General features: G+C 41.0%; 1 protein-coding gene across 3 annotated transcripts in view; it reads right to left on the bottom strand.

The window, feature by feature from the left end:
* cadps2 (Ca++-dependent secretion activator 2) overlaps nucleotides 1-26922 on the bottom strand; it is a 660232-nt gene that overhangs the window by 287124 nt on the left and 346186 nt on the right. For all 3 annotated transcript variants that reach the window (XM_080190802.1, XM_080190798.1, XM_080190799.1), the window contains exons 7-8: nucleotides 18680-18791; nucleotides 11410-11549 (exon numbers count right to left, since the gene is read on the bottom strand). In XM_080190802.1, coding sequence (XP_080046928.1) covers nucleotides 11410-11549; nucleotides 18680-18791 — 252 coding nt within the window. The remainder of the gene's footprint in view (nucleotides 1-11409; nucleotides 11550-18679; nucleotides 18792-26922) is intronic.

The following is a 26922-nucleotide window of genomic DNA, read 5'->3' as shown; positions in this document are numbered from 1 at the left end:
GTCCCGCCTGCCACGGGAATCATAGCGGGCTGGGAAGGTGGGGGTGGGAGGAATGGTGGTGGTGTGGACCATGCAAAGGTCTGTTGACTTGGCAGGATTTTTCAGTATTGGGGCGAGCGCAGCCGAAAAATCCCACCCAAGGTGTGGTATATCATTGTTCAAACAAAATAACCAAAACTGTCCCAATAATTGGATAACTCCAGTTATCCTAACCTAAGAACCTAACCTAAGAACATCTGCAGATTTACATCTATTGTTAACACTATTTTTTTTTTAAGAATACATTATGTGAACACAAAGTGGTTATCTTAAAAAAAACAGCTGAACTGTCAGGAATTCTGGTTACTAGATATTTCAGGTTGGTAGAGAGAGCTGAATAACACAGTTTGCTGTAATTCCATCATATTCTGTATAAGCAATCATTCAGCAGTGGCCCAGTCTGCCCTGCAGCCATCGGCACATTAAAGAAACCATTAAATAAATGGTTTGCCATGTATTGTTAATCATATACAGAAATTAAAATAATAAAAAACTGTCACACAAACAGAATGATTGCCAGGTCTATCAGTGTTGACACTTCTCTCAGCAAACTAAGAACATTTTGTGGTAAGATTGCATTCTAGAGAAGTTATTATTTCTTACTCTTGAAGAACGCATAAGCAGTGTGGCAATGTTGTGTCAGGTTTCCCCGAGCACCTGGACATAACACATTGCCTAAGGGATGGTTAAAAACAAAAAGTGGCCAATGAGAATTACATTTCCATAATGGACCTCAATTGACTTTCCATCCAATACATTCACAGATAACAGGTTGGCTGGGCTGAATGATTCACTCTCTCTGATTTCCCTCTTTCCTGCAACAAATAAATGCTTTATGCCAAAGTGAAACCTGCCAGTTTGTATTTATAAAGTACACAGATGAATTAAAACGTTTGTACATTCAGGTCTACCATGCCCAGACAAAGTCCAGTTCAGGATGCCTCCACAGAGTTAGACCCAGGATGCTTGGACAGAATCAGACCCAGGACATCCCTACAGAATCTGGCCCAGGATGCCTGGACAGGGTCAGGCACGGAATTCCCTTAGAGTCAAGCCCAGGGTGAGAGCCAGGGTGCCCTGATAGGGTCAGACCCAGGCTGAGGCCCAATCTGCACAGACAGGGTCAGACCCAGGCTGAGGCCCAGCCTGCACTGACAGGGTCAGACCCAGGCTGAGGCCCAATCTGCACAGACAGGGTCAGACCCAGGCTGAGGCCCAATCTGCACAGACAGGGTCAGACCCAGGCTGAGGCCCAGCCTGCACTGACAGGGTCAGACCCAGGCTGAGGCCCAGTCTGCGCTGACAGGGTCAGACCCAGGCTGAGGCCCAGTCTTCACTGACAGGGTCAGACCCAGGCTGAGGCCCAGTCTTCACCGACAGGGTCAGACCCAGGCTGAGGCCCAGCCTTCACTGACAGGGTCAGACCCAGGCTGAGGCCCAGTCTGCACTGACAGGGTCAGACCCAGGATATCCAAATAGGTTCACATCTAAGATACCATATTGGACCAGCTGAGGGTTTCATTCCCACTAAAGATTTCTTGTTTATCGCCTCTTCAGTCCGTGCTTCTGAAATAACAGATCACTTGTGAATCTGGTTCAGTTGGAATATTTCCCCAAGACATGTACCATCCAACACAGAAGTTTGGCTTCCAATTTCAACAGCCAATAAAGATCATGGGTAGACAACTTATGTATTGCTGGAAAAGGTGGTGGTGGTGGTGAGCTGTCTTCTTCAACCGCTGCAATCCCTGACGTGTAGCTATAGTCACACTGCTGTTAGGGAAGGAATGCCAGGATTTTGATCCAATAGGAGTGAAGGAATGGTGATATATTTCCAGGATAGTGAGTGACTTGGAGAGGAACCTGCAGGTGAGGGTGTTCTCAGATATCTGCTGTTACCCATGTCCTTCTAAATGGTAATAGTCGTGGGTTTGGAAGGTGCTGCCTAAGGAATCTTGGTGAGTTCCTGCAGTGCACCTTGTAAATGGTACATACTGCTGTCACTGTGCTGTCAGTGGTGGATGTGGAAGTGGTAGTATTCAAGCAGGCTGTGTTGTCCTGGCTGTTGTCAAGCTTCTTGAGTGTTGTTTAAGCTGCAACTCATCCAGGCAAGGGAAGAGTATTCTATCACATACCAGATTTGTGCCTTGTTGATGGATAGGCTTTGTGGATTCAGGAAGTGGATTACTCACTGCAGGATTCCTAGCCTCTGGCTTGGTCTTGTAGCCACAGTATTTACATGGCTAGTCCTGTTCAGTTCTGGCCAATGTCAACCCCCCCCGGATGTTTTATATTGGAGGAATTCAGTGATGGTCATGCCCTGGAATATCAAGTGGAGATAGTTAGATTTTCTCTTGTTGGAGATGATCATTGCCTGACAATTGTGTGGTGTAAATGTTACTTGTCATTGATCAGCCCAAGCCTTGATATTGTCTAGGTCTTGTTGCACTTAAATACGGACTGCTTCAGTATCTGAGGAATTGTGAATGATAGTAAACATTGTGCAGTCCTCAGCAACCGTGCCCATTTCTGAACTTACAATGGAAGAAAGATCATTGATGAAGCAGCTCAAGATGATTGGACCTACGGCACTACCCTGAGAATCTCCTGCAGTGAAGTCCTGGAGCTGAAATGATTGACCTCTAACCACCACAACATCTTCCCTTGTGCCAGATATGATTCCAACCAGTGGAAGATTTTCCCCAATTCCCATTGATTCCAGTTTTGTTAGGGCTCCTTGAGGACACACTCGGTCAAACCCTGCCTTGACATCAGGAGCAGTCACTCTCACCTCACCTCTGGAATTCAGCTCTTTTTCCCGTGTTTGGATCAAAAATATAATGAGGTCAGGAGTTGCGTGACCCTGGCAGAACCGAACAGTGTATTGCAATCAGGTTATTACTGAGTAAATGCTGCCTGATAGCATCATCAATGACCCTTTCCATCAATTTATAGTGCAGGAGAATAGGGTATTGACTGATTGGTAGAGGCATTGCTGCAGAGAATGCACCAGGGAACAATAAACTGCCAAGCTTTTGTTTAAAATCAAGCCAGGCAGGTTAACTGATTGTTCAAATGAGGAAATATTGTTCCTCAAACTTTTGTTTGTTTGAAAAAGGCACAATGTGTGGATGTGGTTTTTCTATTTGCAAAGGACAAGGCAGTGTGGTGAACATATGTAGTGAGAGTCACAAGGTGAGTCTGACTGATGATCTTAAATTAATTGTAATTCTTTGCAGTCATGATTTTCTGCAGGGTATTGGGGATGACATCAAATGTTGGATACTCTGTTCTTTGCTTTGCAAGCATGCGCTGGTTGAGTATGGTTAATACTTATCCTATTGTGGATAGCCAAATGTACTCAGCATTACAATAGACATCATCGCTTGTGCATCCAAATAGCTGAATGCACCATTTAGGATGGAGGTGCGGATACATTTCTTCATCCCAACAGTGGAATTCATTACCACAGGAAGTAGTTGATGCTAAAACATTGAATGTATTCTAGAGGCTGGATATAGCACTTGGGGATCAAAGGTTATGGGAGAAAGCAGGGTTGGCCATTGAATTGGAAAATCAGACATGATCGTAATAAATGGCAGAGCAGGCTTGAAAGGCCAAATGTTCTCCACCTGCTCCTATCTTCTATTTTTCTATGTCAGTAATAAGGATGCTTATAGAAGCTTCAGAAAATGCTGTATTGGAAGACAAAATGGATACTAAAACCTTAGTAGTGGTACGGGTGAAACATTTTCCCTCAAAACACAGGAGAAAGGGGGACATGGCTGAAGATATTTAAGAGAATTCTTCACTGACACCTGCTAAAGTGAGTCAGACTACTTGAATTAGCCTGTTTCATCTCAAAGGGAGATGTGATCCCTTACTCTGCTAACAAAATAAGTTAGCCAATTAACATTTTGAGAGATGCTGGGGCAGATTAGCCATTGATGGTGGGTGATGATATGTTGTGTTCTGGATGGCTTGATGAAAAAAAAACTATGAATAGGAAATATTCATGGCACGCATGAACCTGTTCCCTTTGGTCAGGTCAATCTGCAAAGCAACTTGGTAATAGAATTATTATAGTAGAAATTGTTCCCAGATTACCTGTAGAAGAGATAGATGTTTTATTGCGTAATGATTTGGTTAATAGAGACAGTAACATGGCGATGGCTGTATTGCAGCAGGCGCTTGATTATGTTGATCTTACTAAACCTGTACAAATTCCTGTGGCTAAACACATGAAGTTTATTGCCGATAACAAACAATTGAAGAAAAAACAATTCAGCAGAAAGAACCAACATTTCCGTACAAAAAATGCATTTGCTCATAAAATAAAGAGTTGATGAGAACGCTGGAGTATCAGTCACAAGAAAACGTATTGCTAGTAATCAGAACAGTTGATTGAATGCAGAATTAAACACAAGGCAGTTGAACGGTTAGAACTTCATTGTGAAAAGAATAACAAGCTTAGAGATAGAGTCACACCTACAGCTAATGAAAAAGACAATTAAGCTATGGACTTACAGAGTTAAAGGCTGAGAATGAGAGAAGAAACACAAGTGTTTGCTCGCCACAAGACAGGAAAATCCTGCCCAAGTCAATGGATCTTTCCGTGGTCTGCCCCCAGCCCATGGTGGACAGGACAAGAATATTCCGCCTGTAAATTCTGTAATCCTACTTCTTAGATGTATTATTTTGGTTAAACCTTTGTGAATTGTATAATACAACATGTAGTTGTGAAACAAAGTGAAAAGTTTATCCATAAAGTATACAAACTATTTGTTAAAAGTTATGATGTTAAGTAGAAGCCGTAAAATTATTGTAAAAAAAATAAATTTACTGTAGTGAAGGGACATTGGGGTCAGCCCAGAAACATCTGAGAGGCCAGGGATCAAGGTTGGGAGTATCAGAGGGGCAGCAATGGGAGGGGGAGGGGGAGGGGGATCAGAGGAGCAGTGGTAAGGGCCAAGGGGCTGGCTAGCAATTGAGTTAGCCAGTGATCAGGAGGACGGCAGTGTGGGGCTATTGCACATGCACAGTGGCTCGCTCAGCACTATGCTGCTGGCCTTTTCAGCCGGAAAAGGCCCTGCCCCCGATACTCAGTGTGAATCTCCCTGAGGCACTTTGCAGTGTTCCGAGTGTGGGGGATGCATTTAGAAAAACTCACTTAAGAGAAAAGCATGAGTTAGTCCAGTTTTTACATGAATTCGGCACTTAGAATTTTTTGGGAAAATCCCAGCCAGGGGGCTCCAATGCTAGTAAGACATGTGGAACTCTTTGGAAGTGTTTTGATAGGTCACCAGAACAGTTCAAGGGTCAATGAACAACTCTTCTGGAGGTGATCAGTTTTGGTAACTGGAGAGGGCTCACAGACACCACTGCTCATCAAAGAGGGCTCAGGGGGAGTCCTGGTAATCAAAAAGCACTAAAGGGAAACACAGGTAATCAAAGAGTGCTCACAGCAGGATACAGCAAGGAGCTGAGAAACTCAGGAGGGTTCTAGCTCACTGAAGCTAGGTGTCTAGCAAAGACCTGGAATCACACAAGTAAGTAGAGACTGAAGTGCAGACTTGGGAATCCAAGGGGAAGGAATCTTACAAGGTGAGACTGCAACAACATGAGGTCATTGGTAGGGACTTTTCAAGCCAATTCAAAGGGAAGATATTCGAAGGTGAAGCTCAGATCATTCATGAGACAGACTATGACATTGTTTGACTTAGTGTTTACTGACATCGAGGGGCGGACAGATCATGAGAAATCCATGGACTCTGGCTTGGTTGCATCTGTCATTTACTCTGCGATGTGATGTGTTGGCCACAATTTGACCATTACTTCATATGGGTAAGTCATTTTGCCCTGAATGCTAGAGTATAAGATGCATATTATACAATGTTTTATCTTTCTCAGCTTCTATAATAAAGTTTGTTATAGTTGGTTCAAAACCAGTGGAATCTTGTGACTTTATTTCAAAAGCAGATGTACTGAGTCTCAACCTTTATTTACGCGACACAAAATGTTATTGGTCCCTAACCAGATCTCCCCCCACATCCTGGAGTCTGGCCAAGGATCATTACAGTGGCAGGAGGAAACTGTTCAAGTTTGACAGGTTGCACCTGACTAGAGCTTTGACCAAAATTAGTACAGGCAGATTCACAAACTCTGTGGGAAAGATTCAAGCTAATTTAGCAGGAATTTGAGCATCAAAACATGATAGAAAAGAGGCAAAAGAATGTGCCCAGGGGACTGGGAGGAACAGAGATAAAATTAACATAAAAACCTTAGAAGATACATAAAGGTCTGAGTTATGTTTGAAGAGAATGGGTACAAATGCATAAAGTGTGGTTAACAAGACAGGCAAGCTATAGCTACAAATATCCACGAGAATATGATATACTGCCCATAAAATATACTCTTCTCAAAAACAAGATGCTTTGCGTTCTTAATATTCCTTGCTAGAGTGTATTCAAAAAGGATATGGAATGGGACAAAGGAGGGATAGCAGTTTGAATGAGCAAATTATCATAGTGCTAGAAAGTGAGAATTTCCTTGAAGGATCAAAGACAGAACCTATCTGCATGAAGTTCAGAAGCAATAAAAGAGCTGTCCAATTACTTGGTGTATTTTATAGGCCATTAAATGGTGGAAAGGAAAATAAGGTTTATGATGAAAAATCACATGGTAGGCTCGTTGGCAAAAGTGCTGCCCAAAGGATAAAAGGGGAAGCAGCATGGAAATGCAATTGGCTTAAGGGTAGGTAACAGAGTTGTAGTGATTGGCTAATGGCCTATAAAATAATCTTTCATCATGGGTCAATCATATTGTGGATGCCTGTAACTTTGGGGTCAGTGTTTTTCAAAATGACAAAGGTCATGCTTTGCACCATACCACAGGACAAAAAAATGAATTTTAAGTTGTTTCCCTGATTGATGATGCTATGTTTATAACAACATGTCTCAGGGGTGTTTCATTCTGCTCAAATCGTAATACCTCGTATGGCTCAATTACAGAGACTAAATTACTCAATTATTGGGACAAAATTAAGTGGCTTAAGGATTATGAAGTGGCTGGTTCATGAAACAGTGCAGTGCTGATAACTGAAACAGTTTGCTGATCATTGATGCAGGAGGAGTCCCATTGCTCAATTAGTCAGTCAATCAGTTCCACAGGCTCCCCTCTGTTGAGTGGGAAAACGGTCACACTGGGTGTCCTGTGCCATGCACTGTACTCATCAAGCAGCTTACAAAATGTGCTTCCTCCCACTATCTGGCAATTTTAAGTTGCTGATGAGCCCAACCACACATGACTATCACTGTAAATGCTTTCATCAGCCAGGCAGTGCTAACAATAGTGTTTTATTTTCATGCATTCATGGAGAATAAACAGGAAATTGTGTAAATATTACTGTTGAGAAATGACTAAAGAGGGAATTTCCTTCCATCAATTAAACTGCTACAGTAAATTTTAACATCACCACCCCCGCCCAATCCCTTGTTTGTTTCAACACGCATTTAATTTTAGAATATTTAAGTGCCGATGCCATTAATGAGTGAACTGGCATCGGATTGCTTATTAAGCTTGACACCAGGAAAACTAGACAACCATTAGATCAGTCACTGTGTCAGCATAACCCTGCATTAGTGAGGAAGCAGAAATTAGACAGAGCTGCAATTACACAGATTCAGCTCCTTTGCCCCAACATGTACAGTTGTGAAGTGTTCTGACAAACAATTGATTCTCAGCTATTTTTATTTTAATGTCTTATTTATACATGGAGAGTTAGGATGGAATTCTCCCATTTTAAAGTTTAAATCCACGTGAGATTCAATTGCATTGATTTTGATTTGTTTGACACCGTTTTGGTGTTCTGATAAATGATTTATCCACCATTGAAGCTGCAGTAGTAAACAGTGTTCTTTACATAACGACAGCACCCTTTCTGCAGGCCCAGCACCCTTTCTGCAGCAAGAGTGCCCTTTCTGTAGTGAAAGGCCCTTTCCGCAGATACAGTACTCTTCAAACACACTTTCCAACTCGGGTCAGTGGGCAATTCTCCACAGCTGTGTATTTCTCCTGTCCTTACCTAGGGAGATACAGAGTTCAGCTACTTTGGTTCAATTAGGTATTAAACTTTAATCTTCTGGGTTTGAGTGGCTCAGTTCCATCGATTAGTACAGTAATAAGAGGAATGAACATAGTATGGCATAGATAAGGTGCTCCACACCTTTTCGATTCCCTTTCCCTCATCATCAATAATACTTGCTGAAAGTTCCTTTGAAATGCTCCATATGGTGCCGTCATTGGCCCGTCACAAAGTGAAGATCAGAAGATTAAAGAAGGGATCAAGATATCACATGTTTGAGGAAGAGAAGGAGGAGAAATGGTGATCTAGAAAGTAGGGGGTAGGATATTGGAAATCCAAGGGATGCGAGTATCAGAGGATAAGCAGGTACAAAGACAGTTGGGGACCAGAAGTCTGGCTCTGAAGAGAGCGTGCGGACTAATGGGACTAGAAGAGGATGTCATTATCCAGAGTGTGCAACAATACCAAACGTTACAATGATTAGAATAGAAGACTTCTAATGCCAAACAGAAACCACAATGTCATTTGTCTATAAGCTTATATGCAGGGTGCACACTTAATAAAATTCCAAGCAAGTAAGCTTTAAGTGAGTCTTTGCTCATTTGATTAAAAACCAGCATTGTGCACACTTTTGACAGATGATGTTCACTTAGTTCTATGCTTATTGAAATATGTCCCATACCTAGATGCATTAAGCAACCATTAGGCTCTTTCAGGGCTGTACTTTAAAAATACTGACCAGAAATTACCACTTAGGATGTCAATTTTATAACAACACCCCCCATTGTTGCTGCAATTCTAATCCACAACATGAAGCTGGACATACTACTCACTCACGTCTATGTGACACTTGTGGCAATTTGATGCCATGTCCCTTGATTTATTTGCCTTAAGCTGTAATTCCCTGCCAAGCATCCCAGGCTGAGCCACTCTGTGATTTACTGGTGGCGTCAAACACAATTTGATCTGGAAACGGGGAAGCAATTCCCACATCTACATTGAAGGCTGGGATTTAATGTTTGATAGTTGATCCACAACTACTCTGTGCAACCAAATTGTTCTTATTGTTTGCTCTAATGACAGAGGAAGACTCCTAATTAACTATTGACCCCTTCCCTTATCTGACATCTTTCGATTATTTTTCAGTCCTTGTAACACTGTGTTATTAATGAAAAATAATTCTCTCCCTAGAGATCTGATTGATGATTCTGCAATCTTATCCACTTCAGTGGGAAGCTGCACTCCCAGGGAGTGTGTCCCGAGACAGAAACACGGTAGTGTATACCTGATGTCAGAGTCACACTCTTTCCAAGGGTCGTTTCTCACTGGGACTGCAGAAAAGCTTCTGAATAATGAATCTAAAAGAACCTTGCTTTCAAAACGCGTACACTCTTGAAGTGTTTAATCACGCAAGATGAAATTTTTCCTAGTTTTTTTTCACTTAAGTGCTGGACCAGGTGAGAACATTTATAGAATCCCTACAGTTCAGAAGAGGCCATCAGCCCATCAAGTTATCATGCAGCTTGCCAGCTGGACTGACTGAGTTTATGGGATGGGCCCTGATGGAACTGGCATTGTCAGCTTTCTTCTTAAAAAAATTAAAATTAAAAAAGTCCCCCGTACAGAGATGACGATCCCTTCATGCACATGACACTGTCTGCCCCAGCCGCACCTTCCCACCACCACTACCCACACAAGTGCACCCCCCCCCCCCCAATCCCGTCCCACCAACCCAAGGAAACTCCCGGCCCTAAACGTCTGCCCGCGCCATCTCCCCACATTACCCCCAGGTCAAAGGGCCCCCCACAGTGAAACCTCTGCAGACTTCCCCTCTGAAGCCCACCTCTCTGGCAGCAAACATGAACACAAAATCCCCTCCGGGCAATGAAAATTCTTGCTATTTGGAGGGGCATATGAAAACACAGCAGCAATAAAATCACAAATCAACTTCCGCTTTTTGCCACTATTTCTAAATAGTAGCTCCATAGAGTCAGCTGATAAGTCGATTAAGCTGAGTTTCACAGATCAATACGTTGTACAGTCTTTTCATACTGATCAATGATAAATGCTTGGGCTAGCAGTGTATGTGAGAGAGGACAGCAATTCCCAGTACTAGTGTTACTCAGAATCCTCTGCGCAACAGTTCACCTTTAAGATTTGATGCGCAGCTTAAACTAGTGGTTCTCAAACCGTTGCATCGCGAGTCTTATAGAGTGAGCAAAGGACCCTGTGGAATACTTATTGGGCATACCCCAGCATCTTTCACTTACCATTGAGAAAATAATCATCAGAATTAACGGGAACTCTTGATAACTGTAAAACTGCTTTTTCACTAGTAAATGTAATAAAATTGTTTTATTATATCAAATATTGTAAATAATTCATTCATGCCAGAAACAAAATGATAGACAGTTTCTTACTAAAATATTCATTCTACAAGTATTCATAGAAATCATAGAAACCCTACAGTACAGAAAGAGGCCATTCGGGCCATCGAGTCTGCACCGACCACAATCACACAGGCCCTAGCCCCATATACATACATATTTTATCCACTAATCCCTCTAACCTAAGCATCACAGGACACTAAGGGGCAATTTTGGCGTGATCAATCAACCTAACCTGTACGTCTTTGGACTGCGGGAGGAAACCAGAGTACCCAGAGAAAACCCACGCAGACATGAGGAGAATATGCAAACTCCACACAGACAGTGCCCCAAGCCAGAAATCGAACGCAGGTCCCTGGAGCTGTGAAGCAGCAGTGCTAACCACTGTGCTACCGTGTCGCCTCATTGATTCGATATATTCTAATACATTATAAGATTATCACAATAATTTTGTTCTAAGAAACTAAGATTGATCTTACATCTATATTCATCAAACAAAATTAACAGGAACATTGATTAATCTTGCTCATAAAACTATATTATTGTTGCTCGTACTAATGACAACACAACCATGCATGTGACAGCCAGTCTGCTTGTATGACTTCACACATGGATTGGAATCAAGAATTCTGGCTTGTTCTCTATGACCTCATCGGCTTGCATTTTGGGCCAACCTGTGGAGCACTTGAAGGACCACCAGTTGTCCACAAACCACATTTTAAAACCACTGCCCCAAGCTGCAACAAAGAACTGCTGAAACCCCAATGTCAGTTGCAATATTCTCTTTCCCCTCCCTCCCTTCACTCTCAATGAAATTCATGTTCCTAAAGTGAGCTCAGCCAGAGAACGTACAGCTTTATCCAAAACTTGTCAGAACTGCTGTCAATGCGACAGACTTACCCGCAGTGCTTCATGTTTGGAGGTTTATCCATCCTCACGGCTAGTCTTATTTTTAAATCCAAATCTTGGCTATTTTTTGGAATGACCATCTTATGCCAGTCGGGTGTCTTCGGACTGTTTGGGGTTGGATAAAGAATTACCTGAAAGACACAGAATACATTGTTAAGTTTCCAATCTATGGAGGCAGGAGTGGATAATTCTGCTTTAAGGAACACACTGCGACCATGAGGATGTTCCGCTTCATCCTTACTGATTAACTGGCGGACAGACAAGCTGATTTCAGATGGATATTTCTGTCAGCAGCACTTAATATTCCTGCAGCAAAAGTGACAATCTTCTGCTTGCTGTTTTGTTTTGGATCACTGACAATAATTGACACCTAAACAACACAACAGATTTCTACAGCACTCACCCTCTATAACAAAGTTTCTCAGAAGTAAAAGAAAGTTTGGCTGAATACAAGGGTCTTTAGAATGCTTTTGAAAGTAGGGAGATGACCAGGCAAAGTTGGAGAGATGACCAGGTGAAGTTAGGAGAATTTCTGGAATTGTCCCTGAGTAGTATTGGAAAGAGTGACAATCCACCTTTATGTTGAGCTGCTTACTCGCTATGTATACTTAAGTATTAAACTTTAAAGGCTTAGGTACCTGAACTACAGAGATAGTTGTTATGTTAGGAAGACTGATGGGAATGGGGACAAGAGGTGGTACAGGGCAATGTCAGGAACATTATGAGGATAAAAGCATTGTGATAGTTATGGAGGAGAGTGGTAGAGGAGTTGACATCAGTTTGGTTGGTGGATCAGAGTTAAAAGTTATTGATCTCTATGGAGATCATAACCATTTCTTACAAATCTTTATACTAGGAATTCATCAACCCTGGCTGCTCCACTCAAAGGTGTACTTGTTACTGTTATCGTTAAAGAGAAGCGATTATCTCCAAGGGCTTTTAACTATTCAGGCAGGCAGACAGGTTCGCTCGGAAGCCTGCCAATGTGGTTATTGAGCTGCATGACGATGTCAAATCCAAGGGCAGGATTTTCTGGTTGGTGGATTCTTCTGGTCCCTCTGAGGTCAACCCTTCTGGTGAATTCTCCAGTGATGGGGCGGATGAATCATGCAAAAGTCCATAGACTTCGGCTGAACGAGTAGATCCCCCCAGCTGCCATTGCCTCACCGCATCCGCCGTGATGCCTAGATGCCCAAGTTTAAAGCAGATGCAGGAACAGGCAGACTTGGGGATGTTGGCACACAAGTCTTTGAAGGTGGTTAGGACTAGTTGAGGAGGCTACGTAAATAAGCTTCATAAATAGAAGCTAGGGTGGCCCGTAGCGTTTAGGAATACCATTAAAAAAAGGTTCCTTCCATGGGATTAGATCCTTTGTTAAAGTACAGAAAAAGGATCTGAGCTGCCATGAAAATGAGCCTTTGAGGTATTAATGTTCAGTCATGTTGAGGAACCCGATCCTCTGTGTCTTAATTCTGTGTTAGGGGTCTCACCTCCTTGGAGTTGGATTTCCATCTTCACTCCTTCTCCTTCATGAAGCTGGAAATGGCTGAGGAGGAGGCCGTTTGAGCTACTCTTCTTATTCAGGTAGAACAACGTAAGCTGCCTCCCATACTAACAGCAAACAAGATCTGATCAAGCTGAGTAAAGCCCAAGATAGGTGAAATGATTTTTAAAATTTTATTTATTTATTACATTCACACTGCAATGAAGTTACTGTGAAAATCCCCTAGTCACCATACTCCGGTGCTTGTTTGGGTACACCGAGGGTGAATTTAGCATGGCCGATACATCTAACCTGCACATCTTTGGACTTCCAATAAGTTGAAATACACCTGCAAAGCAGTGAAATCTGGCTCTGTGTACAAGTCCTATGAGCACAGACCTTTCATAAAGACATCCAGAGAGCTATGCAGTTTTAACATTTAAAGGTTTTCAACCTGCAAGTTTCAATGAAGAATGACTCCCTGCTGTGTTCTCACTTTGCTGATCTTTCGAGTGTCACACAGCTTGGGAAACCTGTTCAATGTCTGTTAAAACCAGAATCCTGAGTTAAATTCACAATTAACTGCCTGATTCTATATTGAAATTACTTATGGACAGCTTCACTGGCATTCGATACTCACCTACAAAAGAGCAGAATCGTGTTGGGTTCCTGACCATTCAGCATTTGCACCCACCTGCCCTTAGCAGTTAAAATTGTGCCCATCATGTTCAATTCTGAACAGCACAGTGTAGGAAGGATGTCAAGGCCTTGACAAAGTTTAGAATGGTATCTTGAATGACAGACTTCAGTTATTTGGAGAGAATTGAGGAGTTTGGACTGTCTCTTTCTACTACAGAAGGTAAAGAGGTGACTAATACACTTATTCAAAATTGTAAAGTATTTTGATAGTTTCTCCAATGGCAGACGAGTCAGTAACCGGAGGACAGAGATTTAAGATGATTGGCAAATAAAAAAGATATATTTCTTCAATGTAGCAAATTGTTTCAATCTTTAATGCACTGCTTGAATAAGTGATGGAAATAAATTCAAAACAGTGTATAGGATTTGTTGGATAACTTCATCTGTGCCAACACTTTGGAAATAGGCTGAATGGCCTTATTCTGTGCACTATCATTCTATCAATGATTGTATTTATATATTGATAACATATTGATTATATATTGACATCATTTCCAAGACTAGTATGCCAGGATATATTTTTTATGTATCAGACCTTTCCAGTTTCATAAACATTGAGCAATATATGGATAGATGCAACTTATTTTCAACTGCAGCAAGTAAAGGAAAGTCTGGGAGGAGAGAGGTACAACACAGCTTTAATGTTGCACCTTGTGGAAACAACGTGTTGTAAGTGATCTGTAATCAATGCAGCTTGGCTCACAGTGTAAGATTATGCACATATCAATGGTTTAAAAAATGCTGTAAACAAACAAAACACCAGCTGGATGTGTCATGCTGTGACCAACTGAATAAGTCACTGGTGTCTTACTTCATCCATATCATGTCTGTAACGTGCTGTACTGTGGTGAATAAACCCATTGACTTCATCAAATGGATAACAGATGTGTTTTTAATGTGGGCTCATTTATTTTCTGACGAATGGGTGTTTTCACGTTATCTGCTAACAAGCTCCCCTCCTGCGACACTTCAGACTGGATTAACAGCACAACAGGGATCCAACATGACAGTTGAGAAATGTGGGTGTACAACTGAGTAGGCACCTTGAGTCTCAATAGTCCTCTTCAATCTCTATCGAGAACAAGGTTACAAAACTCAGCTATTAGTAGAAATTGTGATATTACTGACAACCTCATCATAGCAGGCAACAATTACCTCAGATGACTTTTACAGCATAATTATATTTCATTATCCTGACGTGAAAAATGAATAAGAGGCAACAGCCTAAATTCATATTATTGCATTCCATTTTTAGCAATTAGATACACTATCCTTCCTAGATTGGGAACTGTCCAAGAATGGCAACTGTGCATTGATTTTCAAATTCATTAACAAGTAACATCTGAGCCCAACTTGGCAAGAGGTGTGGATCTTCTTAGCTCAATAACATGCACCATGAATTATGTCATATAGCAGGATGTATCATTTTTGAGGACTTTCTTGCAAGTGTACAAGTTGAGTGATTTAGAAGCTTCTCCCTTTCCTAAAGAACTGGCAAATTGTTCTAATCAGCTTCAGTAATTTAGCAAATTGTTGAACATCTCAGAAAAAAAAGTGAATTGATTTAATCTGTTGTGTTCCTCTATTCATTTTGTGTAACTAAGTATTTTGTTGATTTGAATAAGAATTACAGTCTGGGCAGGAAGCCAGCATTTAAAATGTGTGTGCTGTGAACAGCCATGCTGAACAGTTTGAATAACACGTTGAAGCAAACTACAAATACTCTGCAAATGGAACAGACTGTCTGAAATTTTCCTTTCAAATACTTTGCTATACCACCATTAGGAATACAATTCCATACCAACAATCCGTCCCCTGACAAGAGCTACACCATCGGATGGAGTACAATTTAAGAAATGTTGGGAGTTTGTAGGAAAGATGTTGCAATAATCAGTGGGAGATTTTAACTTTCAATTGTTTGAAAAAATCAAATTGGCAAAAATAAGCTGTAGGATAAGTAAATGAAATGTATTTGGGACAATTTCTGAGAACAATGCATTCTGGGACCAACTAGGGAATCAGCATATTTGGACTTGATGATATGTAATGAGGCAGGATGAATGAAAAAGCTAATAGTAAAAAATCCTCTTGGCAAGGGTGATAATAACATGATAGAATCTCACATTCAGTTTGAGGGTAGGAGATTTTGGTCTGAAAGGATTGTTTTCAGCATAAATTATAAGGGTACAAAGATAGAATTGGCTGAAGTGTTATTAGAAAATAGCTTAAAAAGTAAGATGTAAGAGAAGCATTTGGGGACTTTTGAGAAGATAACTCTCAACAAAGATATATTCCATTGAGAGGGGAAATCTCTACAAGAAGGATGAACCATCCATGCTTAAGTAAGGAAGTTAAGACTGATATCAATGTGAAAGAAAAGATGCCATGCTACAAACTTCTACAAGTATATAAGAAGAAAGAAATAACAACTGAGACAATTGGTCCTGTTGAGACAGGGGAATTAATGGGAAATAAGGAAATGGTAGAGACCTTGAACAAATATTTTGTAACTGTCTCCATATTAGAACACACAAAAAGAATCCCAAGAAGAATAGAAAAGCAGAGGGTGAAAGAAAGGGACGAGTATAAAAGTTATGGCCACAGGAGGAAAGATACTATGGAAATGAATGGGACGAATGACTGACATTCGTACTAGGTCTGATGACTTACGTACTAGGGTCTTAGAATGAGTGGTTGCAGAGATAGTGAGTGTATTGGCTGTAATATTCCAAAATAACCTAACTTTAGCAGACTGGGACACCATAAATGTCGCATTTCTCAAGAAAGGAAGAAAACACAAGATCCTACAGGCCAGTTAGCCTAATGTCTGTGATTACAAAATTGCTAGAATCCATTATTAAAGAGGTATAGCAGGACATTAATACAGTCTGTGGGAGTCAACATGGTTTCATGAAAAGAAAATTGTGTTTGAACAGTTTGTGGGAAATATTTGAAGGTTAAATAAAGGGAAACCAGCAGATATTGTTTAATTTGATTTCAAAAGTCATTCGATAAGGTACCATATAAAAGGTTACTGCACAAGGTAAGAATTCATGGTGTTAGTTGTGATATATCAGCAGGAATAGAGGAACTATATCATAAATGTGTATTTGTGATTTTACAGATTTTTTAAAAAACTAAACTGCTTTTTAAATGGACACAAGAAGCCTTTGAAAAGTCCTTTCTCAACTGCATGTGGTGAAACTCTGAATGCCTCAAAGTGGATTGCATGTACACACATCCAGACTTGTGAAAACATTTGAAATTCAATTTTCATTCCCACAAGGGTGAACAGAAACTCATTGTAGCTTCCCTGATGGGTGTGAGTAACTCTTCTGTTTCTCCTCAAATCTGGGAGAATAGGAACCATTCAAATTGATGGCTGAGACACATAAAAGGTTAATTACTTTGGCTAAAAAGACAATGCATGGCACTGTGCCACCCAGACAAGGGCTAACCCACTGCCTAATATGGAAGTATGATTAGAACAGCAGCCATTTTAAGTTTTGGAACCAGCGGGATATTACGTCCTGTCAAAGTCTCTGACAATTTAAATTGCTCGCTACATCCACTGGGGGGTGGTAGAGAGACACACCATGGTGGGGCCATGAAATCCCGGCCTTAAGTCTGGATGAGAACTATTTTTCTGCACAAAACCCCAGGAAGAACTCTGGGCAACATCATCGGAGGGGATTCTTGATCTAGGGAGGATAAAGAGGATGGTATTAACAAATCATCCACTGTTTTGTTGAAAGAGTCCAGGCAATCTGCAAGTGGCACAACCACAGAATTAGTGAGGAATGGGAAATCACTCTCTCCCAAAAACCTGCTGACCTTTTGAGTCCACCTTAAGAGATAGTCCTCCAAATAGTCTACTGCAGAAGCCATCACAGCTGCTAAACCAAACCTCAAGTTTCAATCATTTTCCTTCGGAACTCGAGCAATGGCCCCCCGCAATGATATCTCATAGAGGTGGATATGAACACTAACCTTAAGTAGTACTGTTTATATCTTTATCTGATTTTAGCCTTGATATCTGTATTTTATTTAGTAACTTTTATCACTTTTACCTAAGCAACTTTCAAACAGTAGTTTTATAATAAACTATTCATTATCTTATCTAAAACTAAACTTGTCTGCTGGGTTATTTTCAGATTGGGCCACTTGTATATTAAAAGGAACACGTGTGCATGCATATGCATGCACACATGAGCCAATGTGAAAGGAAGAATGGAGATAGGGGAGTACATCTCAAAAGGCGAGTCAGATTGAGAGATGTTGTTTTTGTTTTTGGTGCTGAACAAGTTGTTTAGCAACTTTTAGATCGTAACATTTCACCACCACCTCCTCCTTGCCTGACAGCTGAACAATATGCATAAATGATACCAAGCCATTCACCTTCTTTTTATTTGACACCAAATTCTGGTTCATGGCATTGTCATGCATTTCCACGGTATGAATGGAAAGTGCCTATCAAATTATAATATTATACCATTATATCACCAACAACACCATGAATTTTTATCTTGTACAGTAACATTTTATGTGACAGCTAATGACTTTTGGAAATCCAAATACACTATTACATCTACCATTTTTTCTTTGTCCGTTCTGCTTGTTACATCCTCAAAGAACTTTCATAAATTGTTCAAACATGGTTTCACTTTCACAAACTTTGCTGACTCTGTCTGCACAATAATTTTCCAAATGTCCTACTACTATCTCCTTAATAATGGATTCTAACATTTCTACGTGACAGATGTTAGGTTCACTAGCCTAAAGCTTCTTGCTTTCTGTGTCGCTCCCTTCTTGAGCAGTTTGTAAGGTAAATTATACATTAGTTTACTGAGCCAAACACAGTTATTATCTGATTCTCAAATGCCTGCCATTCAAATAAGAGTTCTGACAGACAGAAGCATGAAACTCTGAAGGGATTTTGCATTTTTCAATTTGAAAACTGAAAGTTCAGCCTGTCCCGTGCCACCATTTCAATTATACATTAAGTTAACAACTGCAGAAAAATAATCTCAGGGCTTTCAACACTGAACTGAAACTCCCTAATGCAAAGGTGGATTTTACCTTCCCCAATTCTTTATCTTCCAGGGCAAGAACTCCTGTGCTCTCTGTGAAGAATTTAATCTTGACAACTGGACGAGGATGTGTAGTGGTAAAATCGCCCTGAGTGCCCCATCTACAACAAACACAAAACGAGGAGTGAGTTTCCATTTTTGAAGTACATTTAATTGTTCCAGATTTTGCTGAAAAGAGAGATATGTTGTCAAAGCTTTTCATCTTGCACTCATCAGGAGAAATGCAAGAATACCATATTTCAAATCATCACAATTTATACTGCAGGAGAAAAGGTTTATTGTTAGAATTACGTTCTTTCCCTTCAACACTGACATGAGCTCAGCCCCTCTTCCAAGTGTCAATTTACATGTGGCGCTTTTGCAAGTTGGTCAGTAATAAATCTTATGCACCAAGATATTAGTTCATAGAATCCCGACAGTGCAGAAGGAGCAATTCAGCCCGTTGAGCCTACATCGACAACAATCCCACCTAGACTCTGCTCCCGCTACCCTACAAATCTATCCTGCCAATCCCCATGCCACCAATGGGCAATTGAGCATGGCCAATCAACCTAATCCACACACCTTTGGAGGATGGGAGGAAACTGGAGCATCCGGAAGAAATCCATGCAGACATGTGGAGAAGATGCAAACTCTACACAGACAGCGACCCGAGGCTGGAATCAAATCCGAGTCCCTGATGCTGCGAGGCAGCAGTGCCAACGATTGCACCATCCATAATGGCTGGTTTTGCATTATAATGTTCTGGGAGAAATCTGGTAATTGAAACCTACAGGTGACATCATTAAATCGGTTTCTCAGATCTATCCATGGGTTTGTATCTCCCTGGTTCTGTAACCTTCATTGTGCTGACTATCCTCTGAAATCTCTGTACACCTCATTTCCTTGGATAGTGTCCTAGGGCTAACCTAGGGCAGTTACTTCATCAAAAACCTTCCCCCTATCGTAAGGTCAGAAGTGGGGATATTCACTGATGACTTTACAATGTTCAGTACATTTGCAGCTCCTCAGATACTGAAACAGTTCCTGTCCATATGTAGCCAGACCTGGACAACATTCAGACTTAGGTTGATAAGTGGCACACAACATTTGCCCCATACAAGCGCCAGACAATGACCATCTCCAATAAGACAGCATCTAACCATATTCCTTTGACATTCAATGACATTACAATCAATGAATCCCCTAACATCAATATCCTGGGAGTTACTATTCACTGAATTTTATTAGCTATTTAACTACTGTGGCTGCAACAACAGGTCAGAGGCTATGGATCGAGTGGTGAGTAACACACCTACCGACTCCCCAATGCTTATCCACCATCAACAAGACACAAGTCAGGAGTGTGATGGAAAAATCCTGTTCACTTGCCTGAATGAGCATAGCTCCAACCACACTCAAGAAGCTTGACACCATCCGGGGCAAAGCAGCCCACCCACTACCTTTAACATTCAATCCCTCCACACAAATACACTGAGTATACCATCTATGAGATGCACTGCAACAACAGCAACTTCCAAATCCATAACCTCTACCACCTTGAAGAATAAGGGCAGAAGATGTATGGGAACACAACCACTTGCATGTTCTCCTCAAAACCACATTGGAGCTATACTGCCATTCCTTCTCTGTCACTGAGTCAAAATCCTGGAACTCCCTTTCAAAAGCATTGTGGGCATATTTACACCATGGGGACTGCAGGGATTCAAAGGGGCAATTTAGTTCTTAAGGGTAATTAGGGATGGGCAATAAACGCTGGCCTAAATAGCGATGACAGACATTCTGGCCTCTCACAACATTCCTCATTTTCTTTACTCCATCAATGCCAGTCAAACCTTCAGTTGCTTTGTTTTAAGCTTTGGAGTACCCTCCCTAAACCTCTCCACCTTTCGACTCTTGTCAGTACACCTATTGAAACATATGTCTATGAACCAATATTTTTGTCACACATTCTAATATCTCCTTTTATGGCACTGCATTAATTTTTCTTTCATAATACTTCCATGACATATCTTGGAACATTTAGCTATGTTGCAGGTGTTATTGTAGCTGTTAAAATGCTTGAAGTGCTCTCTCCTTTGCTTCAGTGGAAACAGCAACTACATGCAGCATTTAATCTCATCATTTAATTTATCATACTTGTTTCACTTTACCTCCAAAGATTCCGTTTGCAAAACTTAATGAAACTGTTTACCTCAAGTGGCCACCTTTGATTTAAGAAAGCAATTCATTTTCAGCTAAGATTAATCTCAACTTTTCAAATACAAATAATTTGAAAGCAACCAGGGCCTCAATAATGCAACATGGAGCAGATTGTTATCAATGGCCAATATCTAGGTGCCTGAGTCCAGGCTTATTCATCTTAACTGCGGTCTCATCACATTAATCACAGCGCACTCTATGAGCACAATTCAGCACAGCTTGTTGAACTAACATTTCAATAACATTGCAGAAGCAGAGATATTACATATAAGGAGCTTCACACAACAGCAATAGATAGGTTTTGATGATAAATACTTTATATCAAGTTATGAAAACTTTTTGGTTCTATTAAACACACTGAAATAAAGCACTGGCAGTCCTCCCAAAAGCAAAATCTTGTTTGTGAAACAGATGATCCACGTTATTGATGTTCATGTGTACGTCTGTACTTTTCATTTCAAGGTAAGTTGATGCCCAGATATAGTGCTTGTCTGTTAAATAAATTTACCCTGAATGTGCAGGAGACAGTGTATTTCTGAGCAATGTTTTCTCAACTCAATATTAAATGCTTTCTCAATTCAATACGAAAAAGCAAATAGATGGACAATAATACCTTTAACTCTCAGCACCAATTCCCACCAGCACATGCCAGTTATCCTCAAACTAGAGCACGAACATCTCCATATTGCTCAGTGATAAGTCAATGTTGAGGTATGTTTTACAGCCTAGATTATTGAATTTGGTGCTTACATCTGAGCTGACTTTGTTTCATCCAGGGAATTATTCCTGCCCATGACAGTTCAATCAGTTTTATTTTGTTCCTACTCCCACACATCCTATCAGTGTGCATCACACTGTTTCAAACAGAAGCTATGTAAAGGCTCAATGCTACAGTAGGTAGGGTTTTCCACGTAACCCACTGCATGTTTCACCATGGTGGAGGTGGCCCGCCATTGGCCAGTGATAGGATTGTCTATCATCAAAATTTCCCATTGAATGCATCCCTCACCACCTGGAAGTTCACAGCAGGCTTTTGCCAGGACCATTGGCAGGACCAGAAGATCACACCAGTGTGAATGGCCAGAAAGTTCTGGCCAGTGAAGAACAATCAACAAAGCAAATGGAATGCTGAGATATACGGTCAAGTCAATAGATGTCAGCCATGGTTCAGTTGGTGGCAATCTCACCTCAGAGTGAGTAAGTCAAGCTCCAAGCCAGAGGCGTCGTTACATAATTCAAGCTGATATTTTATAAGCAACATTCCTTAGGCAGGTTGTTTGGTTGTTACCTCACTGTTGCTTACGGGAGCAAGAGATTTATGAATTCAAGCTAGTGAGAAACAAAGGTGGACTGTAACAGCTTCTTTAGGTTTCTGAAAAGGAAAAATAGCTTGTAGGCCCATTACAGGCAGGCACAAGAGAATTTAAATGGAGAACAGAAAAATGGTAGAGGAACTAAACAATGATGTGTGTGTGCCTGCATGGAAGATGATACATAAAATCTCCCCAAAGTACTAAGTAACCAAAGATCTTGTGAAGCTGAGGCATTGAAAGAAATCAATATTAGTAAAGGTGTAGTACTTGAAAAGTTAATTGGATTGAAGCTTAATAACTCCCCCTGAACAGATCAGCTACATCCCAGAGTGCTGAATGAGGTGACTATATGATGGATGCACTGGTTCCAAATTCTGTAGATTCTAGAAAGGTTATTGCGAAGTAGCAAATGTAACCTCATTATTTAAGGTGGGACCAGAGGTGGAGGGCGGGGTGGGGGGGGGGAGGGGGGAGAGAGAGAGGAGAATGGAGAACCGCAGACTTGTTAGCTTCACGTGAGTAGTCAGGAAAATGTTAGAATCTATTATAAAGGATGTGATAACTGGACACCTCAAAAGTAATGGTAAAATTGAGCAGAGTCAATCTGGGTTTATGGAAAGGAAATCATGTTGACAAACCTGCTTGAGTATTTTTGAGGATGTTACATGCAGCTTCAATAAAGTAGAACCGGTGGACGTGGCGCATTTGGATTTTCAGAAGGCTTTTGATAAGACTTTGAAAGTTTGTGAACAAAATTAGAGTACATAGAATTGCGGGTAATATACCAGTATAGGTTGAGAATTGGTTAACAGACAGAAGACAGAGTAGGAATAAACAGATAATTCTCAAATTGGCAGGCTGTTACCAATGTGGCACTGCAAGAATCAGGCTAGGGACATTGCTGTTTAAGAGTTGGACATGGGGACACACTGTAATAATTCCAAATTTGCTGATGACATAAAACTGATGGGAATGTAGAATCATACAATCTCTCCATTACAAGGGGAAGCCATCTGGCCTATTGAGCCTGCAATGACAACAATCCCACTCAGGCCCTAACCCCATAACTCCACATATTTAAAGTCACTGAGTCATAGAGGTTTACAGCATGTAAACAGGCCATTTGGCCCAACTTGTCCATGCTGCTCTCTTTTTTAAGCCTCTAATCTAATCCCAAATGCACGCATTTGGCCCATATCCCTCCACATCCATCTTACCACGTAACTGTCTAAACACTTTTTAAAAGACAAAATTGTGCCCGTTTCTACTACTACCTCTGGCAGCTTGTTCCAGACACTCACCAACCTGTGTGTGGAAAAATTGTCTCAACTTTTGTATTCCTCCCCTCTCACCTTAAACATATGCCCTGTAATTTTAGACTCCCCTACTTTTGAGAAAAGATATGACTACCTCATTGATTTGTCTCCCTCATTTTTTTACAGACTCTATAACATCACCCCTCAGCCAAGAATGCTCCAGAGAAAAAAGTCCCAGAGTATCCAGCCTCTCCTTATAACTCAAGCCATCAAGTCCCGGTAGCATCCTAGTAAATCTTTTCTGCACTCCTTCTAGTTAATAATACCCTTTCTATAATAGGGTGACCAGAACTGCACATGGTATTCCAAGTGTGGCCTTACCAACTTCAACAAGACATCCCAATTCCTGTATTCAATGTTCGACCGATGAAACCAAGCATGCCGAATGCCTTCTACACCACTCTGTCCACCTGTGACGCCACTTTCAAGGAGCTATGAACATGTAGCCCCAGATCTCGTTGTTCTGTAACTCTCCCCAGCGCTTTACCATTAACTGAGTAAGTCCTGCCCTGGTTCAATCTACCAAAATGCATTACCTCGCATTTGTCTAAATTAAACTCCATCTGCCATTCATCAGCCTACTGTCCCAATTGATCAAGATCCCATTGCAATCAGAGACAACTTTCCTCACTGTCCACTATGTCACCAATCTTAGTGTCGTCTGCAAACTTACTAACCATGCCTCCTATAGTCTCATTCAAATCATTAATATAATTGCCAAATAACAGTGGACCCAGCACTGATCCTGAGGCACATCACTGGTCACAGGCCTCCAGATTGAAAAACAACTCCCTACAACCACCCTCTGGCTTGTCAAGAAGTCAATTTTGTACCCATTTAGATACCTCACAATGGATCCCATGAGATTTAACCTTATGCAACATGCGGTATCTTGTCAAAAGCCTTGCTAATGTCCACGTAGACAACACCAACCGCACTGCCCTCACCTACCTTCTTGGTTACCTCTTCAAAAAACTCAATCAAATTTCTGAGACATGATTTTCCACCCATAAAGCCATGCTGACTGTTCTAATCAGTCCTTGCTTCTCTAAACACCTATAGATCTTGTCTCTCAAAATACCTTCCAACAACTTACTCACCACAGATGTGAGGCTCATAGGCCTGCACTTCTCAGGCCATTTGCCATGCTGATCCCCCTGACACTAAGGGGCAATTTCGCATGGCTAATCAACTTAACCAGCACATCTCTGGAGTTGTATAGGAAGATGCAAGGAGGCTTCAAGTGGATCTGTACAGGTTAAGTGATTGGGTAAGTACATGGTTAATTGAATATAATGTAAATAAGTGTGAAGTCAGCCAGTTTGGTGGAAAAAACATAAAGGCAGAATATTTCTTCTATGGTGAGTGATTGGGGAGTGTGCATGTCTAAAACATGGGCGACCTTGTTCATGAGTTCATAGGAAAGCTAGCATGCAGGTGCAGCAAGTAGTAAGGAAGACAAATGGTATTTAGGTCTTCACAAAGGATTTGAGTATGGAAGTTAAAGATGCAATTGTATAGATCCTTGGTGAAACTGCACCTTAAGTATTGTGTACAATCTTGGTCTCCTTATTGAAGGAAGAATGTATTTACCAGAGAGGGAGTAGAACGAAGGATGATCATACCAGTCCCTGAAATAGCGGGATTGTCTTACAAGGAGATATTAAGGAAATTTTAGAATTCTGTATGCTGGGGGTTTGTTTGCTGAATATATTCAAGTTCAAAATTCATGGACTTCTAGACACTAAAGGAAATCAAGGCATTGGATAAGGAAGCCAATTTGTGGGAGCTCAGTCTGATATTTTTGAATGGTGGCGCAGAATCAAAGAACGGTGTACTCTTACTCCCATTTCTTATGACAGAAAATGAATGAGAGATGTAGTCATATACAAACTAACAAAATTAATCTGGAACACTATTTCAAATTAAACTACATTTCTAGGACAACTGGATACATATTCCAACTGGTTAAATAGAAGTTTGGGGGCTGATTTATGGAAGTATTTCTTCATGTAAAAAGCAATTAATACCTGGAAAGGTCTTCTAGATAGGGTAACGGAGGCAAAACATTTGTCACCATCCAAGAGGCAATTAGTTTCTATGATGAGCCTGAAGATCTCCATGTTAGTCTTTGCAAATCTGATACACTAACGGAAGACTGGAATAAATAATCATCAAAAAAAATCTCCAGCTGCTCCGGATTTCTCAATTTTCTTCCATTTTCCTTTAGCTTATGTTCAGCTAGTCTTCAATCTTGAAATCAACTGTAGTCTGTCGGTGCTGGCAGGCTACTTAATTTGTAGAAATGTCCAAGCTGAGCTCCAGCATCACCCTACATCCCTTGCTTACATTTTCATTGGATTACCATCAAGGAACAAGAGCTCTGGCTGATATTCATGCTTTCCAATTACTGGTTAGGGTGGCAGGGAGAGGGGTGAGTGCACTGAGCCCTTAGCCAGTTGCAGCTTGGCTAAGATCTTCACACAATCTGATCAGAATTGATGACCCTTCTGTATGGTTGAGTGCAAAAGTAGGCAATGTATTTATCAGGGGTGAAGATGGCGTAGTGATATTGTCACTGGAGTTGTAATTCAAAGACACTGGATCATGTTCTGGGGATCTGGGTGCAAATCTCACCACGGCAGACTAACAAAAATCTGAATCGGTTGTCATAAAAACCCATCTGGTTCAGTAATGCTCTTTAGAGAAGGAAGGAAATCCATCACCCTTGTCTGGCCTACATGTGACTCCAGATCCACAGCAATGCCCTCTGGAACAGCCTGATAAGACACCCTGATAAGTCACTCAATTCAAGGGCAGAGATGACTACATCAAACAAATTTTAAAAAAATCAGAACTATTAGTGAGCACCACTAATGTTTAACTGAACCCTCGTCATCAGAATCCAACTCATGGGGGGGCTTCCAGAACATTCCTGATTTTGCAACGATTGTTTATGAGCACATAAACAGCGTACTGTTTAACTGGAGATTGATTTGATCAGAGTGCACAATTAGTGATGTATCAGAATGAGCTAGTTAAATGGAGATTATTCTGGCACCCCATTGAGAGCAGCGATTTTGTTCTTAATGAGTGCAATTAGATCAGGATCTAATTGTAATCTGAAGCTTGAATGGAGGTCCGACTGAATTATGCCATTGCACAAGCCAGTTACTAAATTTTTCCAATTGATGGGTGCTAGACTTCTGTGTCTCTCCTAAGCACGGACAGACTTCAAAGATTATAATTACAGCTTATTCTACTGATTTAGCAGTTGAAGCACTGTCAAATGTGTCGGTTTTCCTGCAGCTAGGAGTTATCTTGTGTCTTCCCCACACTGTAACCTTCATAACAGGAATCAATGCATTGGTCAAAATCTTGCATTGCAACAAAATTTGTGA

The sequence above is a fragment of the Carcharhinus amblyrhynchos genome, chromosome 6 (genome assembly GCF_965287045.1).
Source record: "Carcharhinus amblyrhynchos chromosome 6, sCarAmb.v2.hapA, whole genome shotgun sequence".
Classification (NCBI taxonomy): domain Eukaryota; kingdom Metazoa; phylum Chordata; class Chondrichthyes; order Carcharhiniformes; family Carcharhinidae; genus Carcharhinus; species Carcharhinus amblyrhynchos.
The sequence above is the reverse complement of the archived record's forward strand: the minus strand, read 5'-3'. Positions and strand labels throughout refer to the sequence as shown.